The sequence below is a fragment of the Dromiciops gliroides genome, chromosome 5 (genome assembly GCF_019393635.1).
Source record: "Dromiciops gliroides isolate mDroGli1 chromosome 5, mDroGli1.pri, whole genome shotgun sequence".
NCBI classification, from domain to species: domain Eukaryota; kingdom Metazoa; phylum Chordata; class Mammalia; order Microbiotheria; family Microbiotheriidae; genus Dromiciops; species Dromiciops gliroides.
Genome location: NC_057865.1, coordinates 106,456,979 through 106,477,588, shown reverse-complemented (window position 1 = coordinate 106,477,588; position 20,610 = coordinate 106,456,979). Strand labels below are relative to the sequence as shown.

The following is a 20,610-nucleotide window of genomic DNA, read 5'->3' as shown; positions in this document are numbered from 1 at the left end:
ATGAGGGAAAGAAAGCTCTTATGTGTAGGACTGGTGCCTGAGATGTGCTTCAAAGGAAGCTAAGGGTTTTTCAAGGTGGAAGTAAGGGGGGGAGCATTCTGGATGACATGGGGGATCATCCCTACAAAGGCAAAAACAAAAGCTAAAAACTGCCCCTGTGCTTAAGGAACACATTGGAAGATACAAGCAAAAAAAAAAAAAAAAAGAAAAATAATAGAACTGTGGTTTATTTGGTTGAGGAATTGCCTATAATGGGAGAAAATACTCTAGTTTCTGTGTGTGCAAATATTTTTTCCTTTATGAAAACCAGAGTCCAGCAAGAGAAAGGGATGGGATTACTCAATGATTCATCATATACCTATAGGGAAGCAAGTAAGGGCAAGCAGGAGCCCAGATGGGAAGAGTGTCTATTGTTAATTGGCTTCACAATGTGTTGGTGCAACCCGTAGTTCTCAGGGAATTTGAAGCAGGACTTTGGTAGGAGACTTCCCAACACCTTGGTTTGGAACAAGAACAAGGTCATTGGTGGCTCCAGAAAGCAGCCTGGGGGTCTTTAAGCTCAAGGGAAACAATCATGGCAGCCTAGGCCCCATGGAACAAGTCATCAGACATCCATGGAAGAAAGGATAGGCTTGAAAGCTAACTTACTTACTCATAACAGAACTCCCATTACATCCTTGACTTCAGACAAACCTATCAGCCTCACCAAGACAGTGGTAAAATAGCTTTCAGGGACAGAGCCTCTGCCTTCTACCAGATGTGGTGCCAACAACAGCGTGGCTCAGTGTGGAAAAGCCCAAGGGAAGACATTTTTGAAACCCAGGTAGGAAAAGCTCTTCTTTATTTGGGGATTCATCCAGTGGCACAAATTCAGGAAGGCACTTAGACCAGAAGACAAGGAAGAGCCTGGAGGGGGCTGTCAAACACTTAGGGCTCCCATAATACAGAACTACTGTGGGGAAACCAAATTATTTTTACTAGGGATGAGCGATCTAACAACCCTGCCAAACTGAAGAGTGTATCTACATTAGCTATAATCCTAGACATTAACCAAGCAGCTAAGTTGGAGAGGAGGAGGGAGGAGGAGAAGAAGAAGAAGAAGAAGAGCTCAGGCAGGAGGCAGCAGAGGCAAAGAAACCAAAAGAGATTAAAACCTAGTTACAGGTACACCTGTATAGGGAACCGAATTACCAGATGCTGCTCAGATGAGTGGATAGGTTGAAGGTCCTAGAATCAGGACACCTGGGATCCAGTCCTGCCAATGACATATATGGGGGGGGGGGGGGGGGGAGGAGATCCTAGGTACTCACTTAGGTCTTTTTTTTTTTTTTTGGTGAGAGGCAAGTGGGGTTAAGTGACTTCCCCAGTGTCACACAGCCAGTACATTTAAGTGTCTGAGTTGAATTTGAACTCAGGTCCTCCTGACTCCAGGGCTGTGCTCTATCCACTGTGGCCACCAGCTGCCCCAACTCACTTAGTCTTGATTGCCCCAGACTTGCTAGACTCGAAAATGCTGAGCAGTTTGGGATTTCACTTGGTAGAGGGAGTTTCCTTATTCAAAAGAAGCTTTGGGCAACAACTGAAATCACAGATCCAGACCGAAAAGAAAAACAAAAACGACATTTACTAAGATCTCGGTCAGTCCAGAAAACAGTTCTTTACGGATGTGTCAGACCTTGTGCTAAGTACAGGGGATACAAAGAAAAAGAAAAAGGCGCCTGCCTCGAGAAGTTTACTCTCCAAACAGGGTAACAGCATATATATTATCTGTGGATCTAGAAAAACTGCTGTGCCTCAGTTCCTTATCTATAAAATGAGGGGCTTGGACCAGTTGGCCCCTGAGGTCCCTTCCAGCTTTAGAGCTACTATTTTTGTTGTTTTGCAGTTGTTTTCAGTGGTGTCTGAATCTTCATGACCCCATCTGGGCTTTTCTTGGCAAAGATACTGGTGGTGGTTTGCAATTTCCTTCTCCAGCTCATTTTACAGATCAGGAAACTGAGGCAAACAGGGTTAAGTGACTTGACCAGGGTTACACAGCCAGTAAGTTTCTGAGGCCACATTTGAACTCAAGTCTTCCTCATTCCAGGTCCAGTACTCTTATCCATTGCACCGCCAAGCTGCTGCTTCACAGATCTATGATGCTATGACCCTATGACAGCTCTGTGCCTCAGTTTCCTCATTTGTAAAATGAGGGATGATGGATGGTGGCCTCTAAGACCCTTTCCAGCTCTGAATCTATAAGTCAATGCAAGCTAGCACCTGCTCTGCTGTTTGTCTTAGATAGTTATCTAGGGCACTGAGTAGCTAAGTGACATTCCTAAGGTCAAAGAGCTAGGATGAGTCAGAAACAGGACCTGAACCCAGATCTCCCTGGCTCCAAAACCAATTCTCTATCTAATTGCTGTGCTGCCTCTCAGTTCTCTGGGACTGCTGACAAAATGGATAAGCAATTAAACCAATTTTGAAAGTGGGAGAAAACATGCAGATCAGCAAAAAGTGGAATGGGAAAGGAATCTATTCAACTAATTTGATTTTTCAATATGCCGAGGATCCATGATTTCATTGCTGCAGACCTCAGTCCTGGCACCAGTGAAGGCCACAAGCCTTTGCCAGGCTTTAGGAAAGGTTGCTGTGGTCAACAAAATTCAGGGGGCAGGTAGGTGGCGCAGTGGAGAGAGCACCGGCCCTGGATTCAGGAGGGACCTGAGTTCAAATCCAGCTTCAGACACTTGACACTTATTACTGTGTGACCCTGGGCAAGTCACTCAACCCCATTGCCCTGCAAAAACAAAAAACAAAAAAACAAAATTACAGCATCCAGTGTGAACCCTCTGGCAATAAGCCTTTATGAACTTGTCCTTCGACAACGGCTAGGGGAACACATGCAAGTCTCTCCTGGAAGGAAGACTTTCTGGCTTTTTAGGATTCATCAAAGTTTTTGCTGGGCTTTGCTATGACCCCCAAGAGAGAACAATGATTTTAAAAACCGAGTCAATGATAGACTCAGCTACATGTTAAGAAATCTTTTATTTTGCATAACTGTTAAAAAATACAGAAAAGAACCATGTTACCCAATTTAGTTTAGAAGTTACAGTTTTAAAATCCACTACCTAATACAGACACCAAAAAAAGTAAATTCTAGTAATATCTCACTACGGTTTAACATACAGAATACAACACAAAATTATCTGCTTTGACCAACTACAGTCAGTGCCTCAGAATGGAAGACTGATAAAACAAGAAAAAGTGATGACAGAATTCAACACATTAAAAGGAAAAACAGTAAGAATAATATAAGTAGGTCTAAGAAAGATTTTTCAGAAGGTATTCAATAAAATTTAATATCTAATTTATTAAAACATTTAAAATGTATGGATAAGAGGAATTTTTAAAATATATATATAGGAGGACATAGTGACATGGGCTTAAGATAACTCAGAAGTTTCTCCTCTGAGAAGCAAAACCAAAGGTGACCAGATAACAGGACATATCAAGGAATCAGGGGACTATTAAAGTTTAGCTTGGCCAACTAGATATCAGGGTGGACACACCTAAGGAGTAAGGGGAGATCAAATTCTATAGCAGGAAATCAATGAGGCATGGCCACTACCTGAGCTAGGAGACAGGATAACTCCAGAGGTCAGGACTATCATTCCAAAAAAAAAAAAAAAAATCCCCCTGACTCTCAGGAATCTCTACCCACCCCAAAAGGAATTTTCCATTTTTAGGTGGTCACCCCATCTATCCTTTATAAAAACTTTTTCCTTCCTCCTGTTCTGGGAGGAAGATGTTTCTAAGCCATCTCCTCCCCTTGAGGAGAAGTCTTTAACAGCGCCAAATAAAAGAAATAAAAGACCATTTTCATTCTAATTGGACTATGTGCAGGAGTACAATTCTTTTTTTTGGTGGGGGGGAATGAAAGTTAAGTGACTTGTCCAGGGTCACAAAGCTAGTAAATGTCAAGTGTCTGAGGTTGGATTTGAACTCAGGTCTTCCTGAATCCAGGGCCAGTGCTTTATCCACTGCGCCACCTAGCTGACCCCCAAGAGTGTGATTCTTTACAAGAGAAATACCTAAGGGACCCCCCACCACCACCATTTTCCCTGTGACAAGGGGAGAATTGCACAGGTTGAAAAGACATGGATAGTTTGGAGGGAATACCTACACTGATAAGACGACAGATGCACAGTATAATTGTCTAATAATAAACCACTTAAGTGGCACTAAACAGGCCTGCAAAGTGCTTTACAGAAACACTGTTTTTACACTTCAAGTCCCAGCTGAAATGGCACCTTCTACAAGAAGCCTCTCCAGATCGCCCTTCATGCTTAAGCCTTTCCTCTGTTCATTATCTCTAGTGTCTCTTGTATTACCTCTTGTATACACGGCTGTTTACAGGTTCAGGCCCAGCCTCACCAGGATCCTGAGGGCACAGACTTAGAGTTGGGAGCAACCTTAGCTATGATCTCATTTTGGAGAAAAGGCTCAGGGGAGTTTCAGTGACTTGCTACAGGTCAAACAAAGCATTGGGAGTTAATAACACTCATGGGGTTATTACGAGGTCCAAATTAGATCATATATGTATAATACTTTGCTAACCTTAAAGTCAGTAATCATTTATTAAGTAATGGCTTATAATGCACTAGAGATACAAACAAAGGTAAAAGACAGTCTGCCCTCAAGGGGCTCATTCACACTTTAGGGACAAAATAATTCAAAATAATAATTTACAAGATAATCAACAGAGAAAAAGCCTTGCTTAGTTAGCATGAAGGCTTCTTGTAGAAGGTGGGATTTTACCTGAGGCTTGAAGTGTAAAACCACTTGGAAAGGTTGAGGGGAAGGACTAGGTAATGAAAGGCTTTAAACACCAAATAGAGGATTTTATATCTGATCCAGAAGGTGATAGGGAGACTTCGGAGTTTATTGAGAGTGTGGGTGACATGATCCTTCTTTCACTTTATTTAGGGAGATTCCTCAGCCCATTTTTTTGTGGCTTTTGCTGCTCCAGGGGTCTATTTAGGGAGATTCCTTTGGCAACTGAGTAGATGTACTATACAATAATAATAATATATGAATGTCAGGGACAGCTATGTGGGCAGTGGACAAAGCACTGGCCTTGGATTCGGGAGGACCTGAGTTCTGTGGGTAAAATTATTTGTGGTAAAAAATTATTGGAGTTTTAGCTGACTCATTTGGGAGGGGCCACACCTGGCCTACCCTGAAGTTAAGTATGCTACTGAGGTCAGAAGGAGAACTCTCCATAGGCAGTTTTGAAGGACCTCCCCTTTTGGGGAAGGGAGATTGAATGCTCTGAGGGGAGGAGAGCCTCTTCCAGATCACTCTTGTGCTTGCCCGCAGGCTCCTTGGTCTTCTCAGCAATTCGAGAAAGCTAGCAGACTTTCCAGGTGTGATGAGTTAAGAGAATTTATCTGTATTTCTTTTTCCTACTTCCTTATCTTTGATTTTTATTATTTCACCTTTGTTGTTTAATTAATTCCCAGTAATAAAATCTGATCCTTTTGTAGAAAAGAAGCTGTAAGGCTCCTTTCTTATTGGCCTGGGAGAAATATCTAAAAGGGCAGTTCAGAGGGGAGGGAGCTTTGAACCTAAAGGTCCCTCATTATTTCCAGGACCCCAATATTTCAGCGAGTCATCCAATTAATGCTCCATATATTAAATTTCAGCCCTCACAGTTCAAATCCAGCCTCACACACTTGACACTAGCTGTGTTACCCTGGGCAAGTCACTTAACCCTCATTGCCCTGCAAAAAAATAATAATATATGTATGTCAGTTAGTGAAAGGACTTTGTCATCATAGTACCCGATAGAACACAAGTTCTACTGTTCACATAACTAGAAAATACAATTTTAAATGATTTGAAAAAACAGAAAATTGTCAAAAACAGAAATGAAAACAAAGATTGCTCCAGACACAAGACATTTTTTTTGGAAAAAATTTTTTTTTGGCAGGGCAATGGGGGTTAAGTGACTTGCCCAGGGTCACACAGCTAGTAAGTGTCAAGTGTCTGAGGCCAGATTTGAACTCAGGTACTCCTGAATCCAGGGCTGGTGCTTTATCCACTGTACCACCAAGCTACCCCTGAAATTTTTTTTTTAAACTTACAAAACCGTAAGGAAAAGATAAACAGAAGGAAAAAAATGGAGAGCTTTACTTTAGTCTCTTTACTAAAGATGGCAATACTTGCTAAGTTAATACAAATATCTAATAGAATAACATTTAAAATTCCCTTAGAATAGTTTATAGAACTTGACAAACCAACAGTGAAATTCATCTGGAAGGACAGGCAAGAATACTGAAGAATAGTTTTAAAAATAATATTAATGAGGGTATAGATTTGTCCTTCCAAAATGCAAAGCAATTAAAACAGTCAGTTCTTGAAAACAATTTCTAAAAATGGGTTAAACAGTGGTATAAAAATCAAATATTAGGAACTGTCTTTTAGGGCCAGTTTATTGGCCACACACACATGTGTCATGTCTTTATGGTCACTACAGTTATTTATGTATGTGTGTGCACACTGGAGGCTGGGGGGGGTAGGTAATATGTGTAAAACACAGGATCATGCGGAATCATCAGCCTCCTATACTACAAGATTTGCCTGGTGCCTTACTAAATAATTGGACACATGCAGTAGTACACATCTATAATCCCAGCTATCAGGGAGGATAAGGCTGGTCTACCTCTTGAGTTTGGGAGTTTTAAGATGCAACAGGACTAAGTCAACTGGGTGTCTACACTAAGTCAAAATACCAATATAGTGAGCGACTTCAAAGGGAGAACAGCTAGGTGAAAGTTCCTACATCAACTAGTCATGAGACTTGGCCTAAGACTCTGCGCTTCCAGCCTGGGCAAGTTAGGGAAACCCAGTTTCCCCACCCCCTAAAAAGTGACACCTTGGAATGCTACATGCCTCAATGCTGAGGCAGCCTCATTTGTCCCTCCTGAAAGGAAAGGGCTGCATATGTGTGTGTGTGTGTGTGTGTGTGTGTGTGTATGTATATTAGAGCTAGACACACATATGCATATATGTGTATACATATATACACTGTACACACATGTATATATATTCGTATATACATATATTCGTATTTACATATATGAGGGTGCACCCCCCCCAAGAAGACTTGGATGGAAAGAAATCAGCAGTACCGTTATAACATCTCCTGGATCAATTTCATAAAAGGTTCCTTGGAAGAAGTAAGTATTCAAAATAATAAGCTATAGGCTCTGAGAACAATTTAAAAAGATGACTATTATACAGTATATACATATATGCTATCTAATATACAATAATTATATGTTCTGTATGTAATTGTATATATATAAACATAATACACATTTGCTTATTACATGTGTTACCTAGACTTCTGTGTGACAACATGTATGTGTACATATGCATATATAAAGCTTATATAAATAAGCTTCCTGTACTTTGAGATATGATGTGTGTTTTACCAGTCAAAGAAGTGAGTCCCTTAGTCTCTCACTGTTCAGAAGCAAATCCCTAAAACTATAAATGTTAAACAAACTGCTGACCTGAACCTAGAGACTAGGGAGAGTGTTTCCACACTGGGAATTTCCCACATCAGTAAGATACTGGTCCAGACAAAAACATATATCCTATTGAATGCACATATAATAGGATAAAGGAAAGGCCATATTCCTAGTGATTTGGGTGGATAGGATGTTGATAAGAGATGACAAAGCAAAACTGCTCCGTATCTGTTTTCTTCCTCGTTTCTCTGACAAGAAAATAATCTTTGGACTTGAAAGAACAGCACCAAAATGGCTAATAAGGTGTGCTGGGCCTGGCTTGGGCCGGTCCCATGGTAATTGAGATTTGATAGTGGAACAGAATGAGACACCTCAAGGTCACTCGACAGTGAATAAAAAGGAGACTGACTTGGCCATAGCAGAGAGGGCCCTTCCACAAGGATAGTGGAGGAGGACCTCCCAACTGTTTTCAGTGGAGGGAAGCTCCTAGCCTGAGCAGCCCAACCTTTACCAGGGGCCAAGTATCAGAAAGCACACTGTGGCTGCTTTGTTTTCACATGATGTGATGTCAACAGCCTTTAGTCCCTCAGCCAATCAAGTCCTGAGGATGGATTCAATACTTTTTAGGGAAAAAACAACCTAATTTGCAGAGGGGGTGGGAATTAGGATATTGCTTCCACCACATAAAAGTAAATAAGGAAAAGAAAAAAAAAAGAAAGCACCCTGTGGTCTTTGATGAGTTCAGGTCACCTGGCTCTGATGAACTACATGCTCAGGTTCTGAAAGAACTGGTAGGTGTCATTGCCTGGCAGTGGTCTTTGAAAGACCATGGACAATAGGAGACATGTACTATAGGGCTGGAAAAGAAGAAATGTTGCTTTGATTTTCAAAAAAGAGAAGATGAAGTTTGCAAACTAGGTCAGAGCATTTGACTTTGATTCCTGGTAAAATTCCAGAATGGATTATTAAATAAATGGATAGTGAATATGGAGAAAAGGAAGCTGTGATCACCAAGAGCCAGCACAACTTTATCACTGATTATGATCTAGTAATAGGACAAAGGAACAAAATTAAAATTATAAACATCAGCAAACTGGAGACACAATTATCCCTCTTTGCTGATGATAGGATGGTGTACTTAAAAAAACCCAGGGAATGAGGGAAGAAATTAAAGAGAATAGCTTCAGTGAAATACAAAATAAATGAAAAAAAAATCATTAGCACTTCTGTACAGAACTAACAAAAAGCAGGAATAATAAGTAACTTCCATCCCAAAGAATTACAAAATTACCTACTTACGACACACACAAAATGTGTATCTATACAACTATAACATACTCTTTAAAGAAATACTTAGAGATACAATGATTTTATTATTCCATACCAATATAATAAAATTAGTTTACAGCTTTTATGCTATATCCATCAAATAACAAAGGGCTATTTTGTAGAACTGGACAAACAATAAAAAACCTTATTTGTAAAGACAAATTATCTCAAGGAAAACAACTGAAAAAAGGTAGGAATTAAAGACAGCATTACTCAAACTATCTTGTAAAGTAATAATCCTCAAATATTAGTTAAAAATAGAAAATTAGATTAGTGAGATAAACTAGATAAATGGGTAATAGAAGCAATAGAAAATAGTGGTCTAGTGTTTGATAAATCCAATAACATAAATACCTGGGGGGAAACTCCTTGTTTGACAAACTGCTGGGAGAACTAGCAAACAGTTTGTAAGAAAGGAGGTTTACATCAGTATCTTAGACCACTATTAACCACAATAAGTTCTAATAAATAGTGCAAGTAGAGTAGTTGATTTCTGAACAATTGATTCCTTCCCTTGCCAACCCTCCAAGAAACTGATGTAGTTACAAAAAGTTAGGAACTGATAATGGGGTGTTAAATTAACTAAAGATGCAATCACCACTGTTCTTTTATGAAGTATGAACAAGTTTCTCCTTAATTGAAATAGAAGATCTAACATCAGGGGCAGGGTGTTAACTGGCCACATCCCTAATCATTAATCACCCTTAATAACTAATCTATATGTCCTTTAAAGATGTCTGAGGGGCAGCTAGGTGGCGCAGTGGATAAAGCACCGGCCCTGGATTCAGGAGGACCTGAGTTCAAATCCAGTCTCAGACACTGGGCAAGTCACTTGACCCTCACTGCCCCCCCCCCAAAGATATAAATAAACTATTCTAGAAGATGTCTCTAGTATCCCAAGGGATTTGTACTTGGTACAAATGCTATTTGGTGGAGCTGTGAATTCGTTCAGCATTCTGGAAAGGAATTTCCAATACTCTGTGAGCCAGCTATATATACCATTAACTAAGCCTAGGGCTCAAAATAATCAAAGGGAAAGAAAGGATGGCTGGATATGTGTATACATATACACATACATACACACACATTTATACATACACTCACAACACAAATATTTACAGCAGTTCTTTCTGTGGTAGCCAGAAATTAGAAACTGGGCGTGTAGCCTCCTGTTAAGAACAGTTAAACAAAACTGTGGCATGTGGATGTAATGGAATGTTATTGTGCTGTCGGTAATGATGAAATGAACAGTTTCAGAGGAACTGATACAGAGAGTAAAGGGAAAAGAATTAGAACCATTTCTAAAATGATAACATTATACAAGAAAACAATTTTGGAAAGATTTTGGAGCTCTGATCAACAACAATAATAAACCATAAGTCTAAAAGAATAAAAAAAAAGGAGGTGGGGGCAGCTAGGTGGCCCAGTGGATAGAGCACTGGTCCTGGAGTCAGGAGTACCTGAATTCAAATTCGGCCTCAGACACTTAACAATTACTAACTGTGTGACCTGGGCAAGTCACTTAACCCCAAATTGCCTCACTAAAAAAAAAAAAAAAAAAGAATGAAAAACATACCACTCATATTCTGACAGAGAGGCAATGACCTTAAAACGCAGGGGGGAAAAATGTACATTTTCGGACATGACCAACATAGGCATTTGTTTTATTGGACTCTGCAGCTATGTCCTGAGAGTTTTATTTTTTAGTTATTTTTGTTTTTAATTGCTCAACGGAGAAGCAAGAGGGGTAGTAGGAAGGACCCACTGATTTAAAACATTTTTATGACATTTTTATCAATGACTTAGAAAAATGAATAGATACCAGGTTTGTCAAATTTGCAGATTAAGCAAAATTAGGAAGAATATCTAGTACAATGAATGCAAGATTAAGAAAAAATTTTAAGGGCTAATACATACTAGCTAGAATTAGAAAAAATTTTATGAGGAAAAATGGAAAATGTAAACTCTGGGTTCAAGAAACTGGACTTACAAGTATAAGACAAAAGAGACAGAACCAGACAGTAGCTTATCTGAAAAAGATCTAAAAGTATATTATATACACAGAAATATGTGCATACATATATGCACACATGTATATGTACATCTATGTGTGTATATACATATACATACATACATACACATATATAAATATAAATTTGATAAGGGGCAAAACTGATAGAGCAGCAAAGACAGCTAATACAATTTTGGGCTACACTGAAAGAGGCATACTGTGCAGGAATAGGAAGTGATAATTCCACAATATGGCAGGCCTTTGTCTTCAGTACAGTGCTCGCTTCTGGAGGACATGTTTTAGGAAGGACATTGTAAAGCAGGGAGGTTTTTGGAGGAGCGCAACCAGAAGGGTAGAAGTCCTTGAGTTCATGCCATATCAAGATTATTTAAAAGAACCGAGAATGCTTATTCTAAAGAAGAGGAGACTTCACGGTATTGGGATGCCTTCTTCAAATATCTGAAAGGTTCTCACATGGAAGAAAATAACAATAAAAAGAACAGTGAGGAGGAGGAGGAGATGGTGAGTCCATTAAGGACTGAGACTGCCTTTTGCCTCTATTTTGTATTCCCAGAGCTCAGCACAGTGCTTTGTATATAGTAGGGTCTTGATGTTTACTGAGTGACTAATAATAATAACTAGCATTTTAAAAGCACCCTACTTTATGAGCAGAGTCAGGAGAACATTGTACACAGTAACAGCAATACTGTACAATGATCAACTGTAGGTGACTTAGCTCTTCTGAGCAATACAATGATCCAAGATTAAGTACAAAGGACTCATGATTGAATATACTATCCACCTCAAGAGAAAGAACTGATGGTTTAAATGCAGATCAAAACACTTTTTTGTCCACTTTATTTTTTTTTTCGTGTTTTTTTTTCCTTTTGGTCTGTGTCTTCTTTCACAAAATGACTAATATGGAAGTATGTTTTGCATGATTGCACATATTGCCTGAGGGAAGGGAGAGGGGAGGGAGAAAATTTTGACCACAAAAATTTTTTTTAAATGAATGTTAAGGGGCAGCTAGGTGGCACAGTGGATAGAGCACTGGCCCTGGAGTCAGGAGGACCTGAGTTCAAATCTGGCCTCAGACACTTAACACTTACTAGCTCTGTGACCCTGGGCTAGTCACTTAACCCCAATTGCCTTACGAAAACAAAAAGAATGTTAAGGGGGCAGCTAGGTGTTGCGGTGGATAAAGCACTGGTCTAGATTCAGGAGGACCTGTTGAATGTAAAAAAATGGCTTTACATGTCATTGGGGGGTAAATTAGAAAGAAAGAAAGAAAGAAAGAAAGAAAGAAAGAAAGAAAGAAAGAAAGAAAGAAAGAAAGAAAGAAAGAGAGGGAGAGAGAGAGGGAGGGAGGAAGGATGAAGAGAGGAAGGAAAGAAAGAGCTAGCTTAAAAAAAAAAAACTACTTTGTACCAGACACTGCAAAACACTTTACAAATGTTATCTCATTTAATCCTCATGACCACCCTGGAAGGTAAGTGCTATTGTTATCCCCATTTTACAACTGAAGAAACTGAGGCAAACAGAGGTTAAAGTGGCTTGCCCAACGTTTTTTGTTTGTTTGTTTTTTGTTTTGTTTTTGTTTTGGCAGGGCAATAGGGGTTAAGTGACTTGCCCAGGGTCACACAGCTAGTAAGTGTCAAGTGTCTGAAGCCAGATTTGAACTCAGGTACTCCTGAATCCAGGGCTGGTGCTTTATCCACTGCACCACCTAGCCACCCCCTGCCCAACGTTGTCTTTAAAAAAAATTCTGGATTTGTGTGAGTCAGTATCTGAACTCAGGTTTTCTAGACTCCAAGCCCGGCACTCTATCCACTGGGTTAAGATGGATTAGACGTGCTTTGCTTGGTCCCACAGGGAGAACTAGGGGCAATAGGTAAAATGGCAAAGAGGTAACTGTAGGCTTGACATGAAGAAGAACTCCCTAACTATTAAAGCTATCTAAAATGGAATGGCCTGCCTGTCTTAGGATGTAGGTTTGCTTTACCAGAGGTCTTCAATTAGAATTGATGGCCACTCATTCAATATGACACAGAACTCAAATGAAATATTAAAAAATATATAGTCACATTTATAAGAGCACAGATCCATTGAAGTCTATAACCCCTCCAGGCCACGTGGATTTCCTGAGAACATGACCTGGGCGGCTTTCTCCACTCTTCCTAGGGCCGTGCTGTCCTGACTGATACTTCGCCCAGTGCAGACACATGACCATTCTATCTAGCTGGCCTTGGACCATGCTTCCTATCCTATGTGATCATCCATCCTGAACATCGCCTTGCCACTGGCCCTGCCAATCCCTGTTCTAGGAATAATAATCAAATCAATACTGTCCCAATGTCTATAACCATCCCTGTGACTTCTCAAACCAAAACATCCTTCCCGTAACATCAATGTACACTGTGTTGACCCTAGTAGAAGGTAAGCTCCTTGAAGCCAGGGGCTGTCTTGTTTTGGATTTATATCCCCATTACCAACCATACCCAAGGGGATTTATATCCCCTTACCAACAGCGTTTGGTAAGGTTTAAGTGCTTAATAAATGATTTTCATTGAACCATTTGTCATGCACATGCTGTTTTCAAACATATACTGCCATGAGGTTTCTCAATTTTTCCCCCCCAGGACCTGAGCAAAAGCACAGCAGAAACCAGAAGAAAAAAATCTCACTAGCCCCTGTAACACTTGCCTCAATCCTGGCAGTGTTTCCCTAATGGCCAACAAAAACGTCCAAGCCTTTCCAAACACTGGTTCATCAACAAAGCAGAGATTTCTTCTGCAGAGGATTTGGGTCTCAGCAAATGAAGGCATCACTTGGCAAGAAGGCCAGGTAGAGAGGGACAGCTCACAAGCTGTTAAGACGCCAAAGTTACTTTTATTAAGGTTGGGTGTTTGGGGCGGCTAGGTGGTGCAGGGGATAAAGCACCGGCCCTGGATTCAGGAGTTCCTGAGTTCAAATCCAGCCTCAGACACTTGACACTTACTAGCTATGTGTCCTTGGGCAAGTCACTTAACCCCCATTGCCCCGAAAAAAAGAAAAAAAAAGGTTGGGTGTTTTCTAAAATTTTCTGACAACTTGTGGAACTAAAGGAAATGGCCAGTGGTTTATCATCTTCTGATTTTTTTTTTCTTCTGCCCATTACTGAAGGACACAATTGAACATGGGGGGCCATGTAGTATGTGAGAAAGAATCAGGTCATGGGAGTTCTGCTTCTGACTCACTTTGTAACTGAGGGTACTACTTCATCCCTCTAGGCCTCAGTTTCCTCATCTGTAAAATAAGGAAATTGAACTAAACGATCTCTGAGGTCCGTATAACTTCCAATTCTAAAAGTCTGTGATTCATAGCTCTTTATGGCTTTCTTATTTTGAATAATTAATTTCATAGTTCTCTTCCCCCCCCCCCCCCCCCCGTATAAAATGATACACAACCATTGTCAAGAAATAGAACAGGGAGGGGCAGCTAGGTAGCACAGTGGATAGAGCACCGGCCCTGGAGTCAGGAGTACCTGAGTTCAAATCCGACCTCAGACACTTAACACTTACTAGCTGTGTGACTTTGGGCAAGTCACTTAACCCCAATTGCCTCACTAAAAAAAAAAAAGAAAGAAATAGAACAGGGGGCAACTAGATGGCGCAGTGGATAAAGCACAGGCCCTGAATTCAGAAGGACTTGAGTTCAAACCCAGCCTCAGACACTTGACACTTACTAGCTGTGTGACCCTGGGTAAGTCACTTAACCCTCCTTGCCCCACCAAAAAAAAAAAAAGAAATAGAACAACAGAAGCAAAAGAAATACACACAATAACAATTAATTTGGTCAAAGTTGTGATTTTCTTCCAACAGAAACAAGAGAAAATGCTTTGGATGGAACCTGGTTTCTTGAACTGTGGGTCATGACCCCATATGGGGTAATGTAACTGAATGTGAGGGTCATGAAAACTTTGGCAACAGTAGAAGATCACATATACCCATTTTATATACTTATATATTTCTCAGACAAAAAGGGGTCACGAGTGGAAAAAGTTTAAGAAGCCCTGGTACAGGACAGAGGTGTCAAATAGGAGGCCCAGAACACTTCCTACTGCAGGGAGGAACCATATTAAAATGTAATTTTATTATTATTAATTTTAATATTTCTTGCAGGAGGGAACCAGATTAAAATGTAGTTTTATTATTTATTTCAGGAGAGAACAGATTAAAATGTCATTTTATTATTTGTTTTATTATCATTTATTTTATTATTTATTGTGAGAGGGAACCAGATTAAAATGCCATTTTATTATTTATTCAATATTAAGTTTATTATTTATTTCAGAAGGAAACAAGATTAAAATATAATAATCATCTTTCATGTCGCTGCTCAGTAAAATAAAACCTAAATGAGCTTGGAAAAACAAACTTTTCTTTCTTTGACACCAATGGCACAAGGTCAAGGAAACATTTGTCAAGTAGTGCAGGGCAGTATGAAGAAGGCCTTGCATACTAGCCTATGGCTGGTCAGACCTTAGCACCTATATAATGGGGAGCCATTAAAGATTTCTGAGCAGGGTGGTGACGTACAAAGAACTGGTGGATGGGAGCCTGAATTAAGAAAAGTGGCTTTAGAAATAAATGGGATGGGGCAGCTAGGTGTCGCAGTGGATAGAGCACCGGCCCTGGAGTCAGGAGTACCTGAGTTCAAATCTGGCCTCAGACACTTAACACTTACTAGCTGTGTGACCCTGGGCAAGTCACTTAACCCCAATTGCCTCGCTTAAAAAAAAAAGAAAGAAAGAAAGAAATGGGACAGGGCAGCTAGGTGGTGCAGTGGATGGAGCACCAGCCCTGGATTCAGGAGGACCTGAGTTCAAATCCGACCTCAGACACTTGACACTTACTAGCTGTGTGACCCTGGGCAAGTCACTTAACTCCAATTGCCTCACCAAAAAAAAAGAAAGAAAGAAAGAAATGGGACAAGATGGACACAAGAGATATTACATAGAAAACCTTGGCAGGCATTCTTAACCTGGGGCCCATAAAGTCACAAGGGGTCATCCATAGATAGATTTTGGGGGCAGGGGGGGTCTAATGAACCTAGGAAAAAAGAAATTACATCTTTATTTTTGAGTAACTTATAGTTTCTTTTGTAAGCCAACATATTTAATTTTATTCATTTGAAAACATCATTCTGAAAAAGGGATCATAGGTTTTATTATAATACCAAAAGGGGTCCAAAGCACACAAAAAAACTTACTTGCTCTACTGGAAGCTGTGACTGGGTGAAAGAGAGAATGAGAAATAGAAGAGTAATAATAACAATAGCATTTGTATAGCACTTTGGGGTTTTTTTGGGTGATGCAGTTGGGGTTAAGTGACTTGCCCAGGGTCACATAACTAGTAAGTGTCAAGTGTCTGAGGCCGGATTTGAACTCAAGTCCTCCTGACTCCAGGGTTGGTGCTCCATCCACTGAGCCACCTAGCTGCCCCCAGCATTTGTATAGCACTTTAAGATTTGCGAATTATTCTACATCTCTATAAGTTTGAGGTTTAATGATGGTATAAATGAAAAAAGGAGGCTAGTTTAGAGGGAAGGATGATGACAGAGATGCTGTAGTTGCACGGGGTGCAACATCCCTTGGGCAGAGTTGGAGATATGGGCCTGGGGCTTTGGAGAAATGTAAGTGTAAATGTGGATGAGAAAGCCACAGAGCTAAAAGCCGAAGACACAGGAACCAATGAAATCTCCTAGGGGGAAAGAGCAATATCGAGCAAGAATACAGACACAAAAGGTTGCTTCAAGGCCTAAACAGAGGGTTAGAGGGGAAGGAGAGATAGAGAAGGGGCCCAGGGAGGTAGGAGGAAAACAACATTAGTCAGAAGAGAATTCTAATTTGAAGAAATAATGAGCAGGTCGTTTTTAGAAAAACACGGAAAGACTTGCATGAAGTAATGAAAAGGGAAATAATCAAAACCAAGAGAATGTTGTATAAAGTAAAAGCAATAACCGTAAACACATGTAATTGGAAAAAATAAAATACTATTTAAAATACTATTTAAAAAAAACCTTTTAAAAAAAGACTGTGAATGACTAAGCTATTCTGAGTATTATAAATATTCAAATCAACTACAAAGGATCTATGAAGATGCTATCCACCCCCAGAGAAAGAACTGATCCACAGAAGTATGCATAGATAGATAGACAGATAGATGCTCGTGAGTGTGTGCATGCGTGCGTGTGCGTGTGTCCGTCCGGCCTTCTCTGGTGTGATAACACAAATAAAATTTCTAAAAAAAAATTTTTTTTTTAAGAATTCTAGTAGTTTCGGGGCAGCTAGGTGGCACAGTGGATAGAGCACCGGCCCTGGAGTCAGGAGGACCTGAGTTCAAATCCAGTCTCAGACACTTAACACTTACTAGCTGTGTGACCCTGGGCAAGTCACTTAACCCCAATTGCCTCACCAAAAAAAAAAAAAAAGAATTCTAGTACTTTCAATAAGTGATAAGAACAAAAGCAAGGTTCTAGGAGTTAGTGATGAGAAAATGAAGGCAAAACAAAACGAGGATGGAGGGGCGGGGCACCATAGTGAGCAGCTAGTAGCTGGATGGAGCAGAGGAGGTCTTTATTTTTTAAAGCCCGGAGAAGGCGGCGCCCACGGGTTTTGGGGGGTTAAGAGAGCCGAACGCTGGCTGGATGTGTCCGAGCATGTTTGCAGGACCTGGAGGGGGTGAGGAATCACGCCGGAGGGGGGCAGTACGTAGCCTCAGGTTTTTCTTCTCCAATCCCCGACTCACAAATAAACCTTGTCTGGGAGCCCATCCAGCCACAATGCAAGAATATAGATGTCAAAAGTTTTTAAAACATTTAAAGCAACTTGCAGCCAAGTTACACGTAAGCAGGAAGTTATGGGCAGGAGTGCAGGAGTGTTCAGTCAAGTTGAGAGTGAGAGGATATACAAAGAAGCGAAATTCTGCCAGGGGGTTGGGGGTGCGGGGGACGTAAGCTCCCGGGATGGGAAGGGGAATGGGAAGGGAGGAGGGAAAGGAAGGAAGGAGGAAATGGAAGGGGGGATAGGAGGGAGATTGGAAGAGAGATGGGGGAATGGAAAAGGGGAAGGTGGAGGGGAGGCGGGGGGATGGAGAAGAGTGGAGAGGGAGGGGAGAGGAAGGAGGAAAGGAGGGGAAACGGAGCGGAGAAGAGATGGGAATGGAGGCGGGGGGCATGGATGGGAAGGGAAGGCGAAGAGGGATGGAGGGTGGGGAGACTTCCAGGTGAGAATGGAAGGTGGAGGGGGTCGGGAGGTCAGAGCCGCGGCCGCACTCACCTCTCGCGGCGACACCTGTCCAACAGGTTGAGCTTGCAGAGGTGCAGGGCCTCGCAGGGGCCCCCGCAGGCCCTGCGCCGGCACACGCGCACCGGGGTGGTGGCCAGCACCGTCGGGCCGGCGTCTGGGCCCTGGTCCAGGAGCACGAAGCGCCCGGGGCCGGCTTCGTTCAGCACCTCGAGGAGCTCCGCCTCGGGCAGCTCGATGTGGCCGAGGAGCTCCTGGAGTTCCATGCGGCCCCCGTGGGCGCACAGGAGTGCGGTGAGGAAGCCGCACACGGCCGGGTCCGCCATGGCCCCCCTCCCGGGCCCGACGAGCGCTGCTACCGAGGAAGAAGCGCGAGCAGCGCAGAGGGCTCCGAGTCGGGACTGCGGGGCGCCGAGGCAAGAGAAACGAAACTTACGAGCTCCGAGGGGGCGGGCTCAGCCAGGGGCTCTGACTTTCCGGAAACGCCCCAACCCCGCGCCGCCTGCGGGAGAAAAGCGCTTGGCCCGCAGCCCTAAATCTGACTTCTCGGGTCTCTGAAATTACCCACCGCCTTCCAGATCAGCTGGTGTGCCAGGGAGAGACGAGGGAAGGAAAGAAAGCCCCTGCCCGGGCCAGGGTCTCCGGAATATCCCCGGCCTCCTCCTCCCCCCCCCCCCTTCGTTATCCCATGAAAATTCTGCTTGGGAAGACTTTGCTCCCTGGGCTTCTTACGTCGACTCTCTAGGAAACTCCGGACATAGGCCCTGGCCCCACCGCACCCGGGCTGGCTTTTAGTGGTAACCTGGGCGTGGGGTGGCACTCATCGACCCCTACACATACATACACACACACCCACCCCCGGGCCGGGCTCCCGACTCTCCTCCCTCCCTCTTCTGTCCTTTTCCTCGTAGGGATGTTTGTAAGTTCCTAAAGAGGAAAGGATTCTTTTCATTCTTTTGTATAGCCTCCCACAGTGGCTGGCATGTAGTAGGCCCTTAATTTAAAAAAAAAAAAAGTGTTTATTGATAGATTTCCATTGCTCCTTCCTATCCTGTACTTAATAGTGGTAACGCCCAGGAGGTGGGGCGAGAGCGGCTGGTGAGACGGCACAGTCTATAAAGCATTTTATAACTGTAAATATGTTTGTACGCGATACTATTATTTGTTAATCCAGTAATTTCTGTTGCGTACACATTTTTCACTTATACAAAAGTTATTCAAAGTTTAGAAGAATTTGTATTGCTATTTTTTATTATTTTATTTTTTCCATTACTTTGCTTACACAAGAAATCCAAGGGTGTGTGCTGGAGTGAACGCCTATGGGATCCTCAGAGCCAACTGTTGATTTTTCAATGTGATCGTTTACACCTTAGAATGGTTGTTGCTTATCTTGACTTAAGAAAGTGATGGAGAAGTGGTAATAATGCAATTTAAACCTTAACAATGTATCCTGCATAAGTTTTTTCCCCCAGAAAGTCATTTAAACATTTACAAGTGCATCTGCTACATCCCTTCCCATTCCTCTTAACAAAGAATAAAAAAATTAGAGGGGAAAAAATCATTTCGCCAACACTAACGAAGCATGCCAGTACGTAAAGTTTTTAGCTACCCAACTTCTGCCAAAATAGGGGAAAAGCCCAATTTCTCATCTCTTTTTTTTTTTGAGGCAGTTGGGGTTAAGTGACTTGCCCAGGGTCACACAGCTAGTAAGTGTTAAGCATCTGAGGCCGGATTTGAACTCAGGAACTCCTGAATCCAGGGTCAGTGCTTTATCTACTACACCACCTAGCTGTTCCTAACTTTTCATCTCTTCACTGAAGCCAAGCTTGCTTTCTTTTTTTTTTTTTTTTTTTTAGTGAGGCAATTGGGGTTAAGTGACTTGCCCAGGGTCACAGAGCTCGTGTGTGTTAAGTGTCTGAGGTCAGATTTGAACTCAGGTCCTCTTGACTCCAGGGCCAGTGCTCTATCCACTGCGCCACCTAGCTGCCCCTAGCTGGCTTTCTAATTACACCACCATCCAGTTTCAGAATTTTGTTCTTTCCATTTACACAGTTGTAGTAAACTAAACAAGCATTTATTAAGCACTTATTGTATGTCTGGTACACTGCTAAGCCATGGGGATAAAAAAAAAAGATAAAAGACAAGTTCTTGCCTTATTCTTTTTTTTTTTTTTAATTTCTGGGCAGCTAAGCGGTGTCGCAGTGGATAGTGCATTGGCCCTGGAATCAGGAGGATCTGAGTTCAAATCTGACCTCAGACACTTAATACTTACTAGCTGTGTGACCCTGGGCAAGTCACTTAATCCCAATTGCCTCACTTAAAAAAAAAAAAGAAAGAAAGTCATAATAGGTGGCAAAAAGATTTGTGCAAAAATAAAATTGGTCCAACCCAGAGTAAACTATAGACTGGCAAATAATCTAGATTCTCTATTATGTCCCACATTCTCGGCTCTGATAGATGATAGA

The 20,610-nt window shown here is 41.7% G+C and overlaps 1 protein-coding gene across 1 annotated transcript in view; it reads right to left on the bottom strand.

Moving 5' to 3' along the window:
- Positions 1 to 18,585, bottom strand: part of ZC3HAV1 (zinc finger CCCH-type containing, antiviral 1) — a 110,116-nt gene extending 91,531 nt beyond the window's left edge. The window contains 1 exon segment of the mRNA XM_043968309.1: positions 18,179 to 18,585. Coding sequence (XP_043824244.1) covers positions 18,179 to 18,471 — 293 coding nt within the window. The 5' untranslated portion in view covers positions 18,472 to 18,585.
- Positions 18,586 to 20,610: the final 2,025 nt, after the last annotated feature.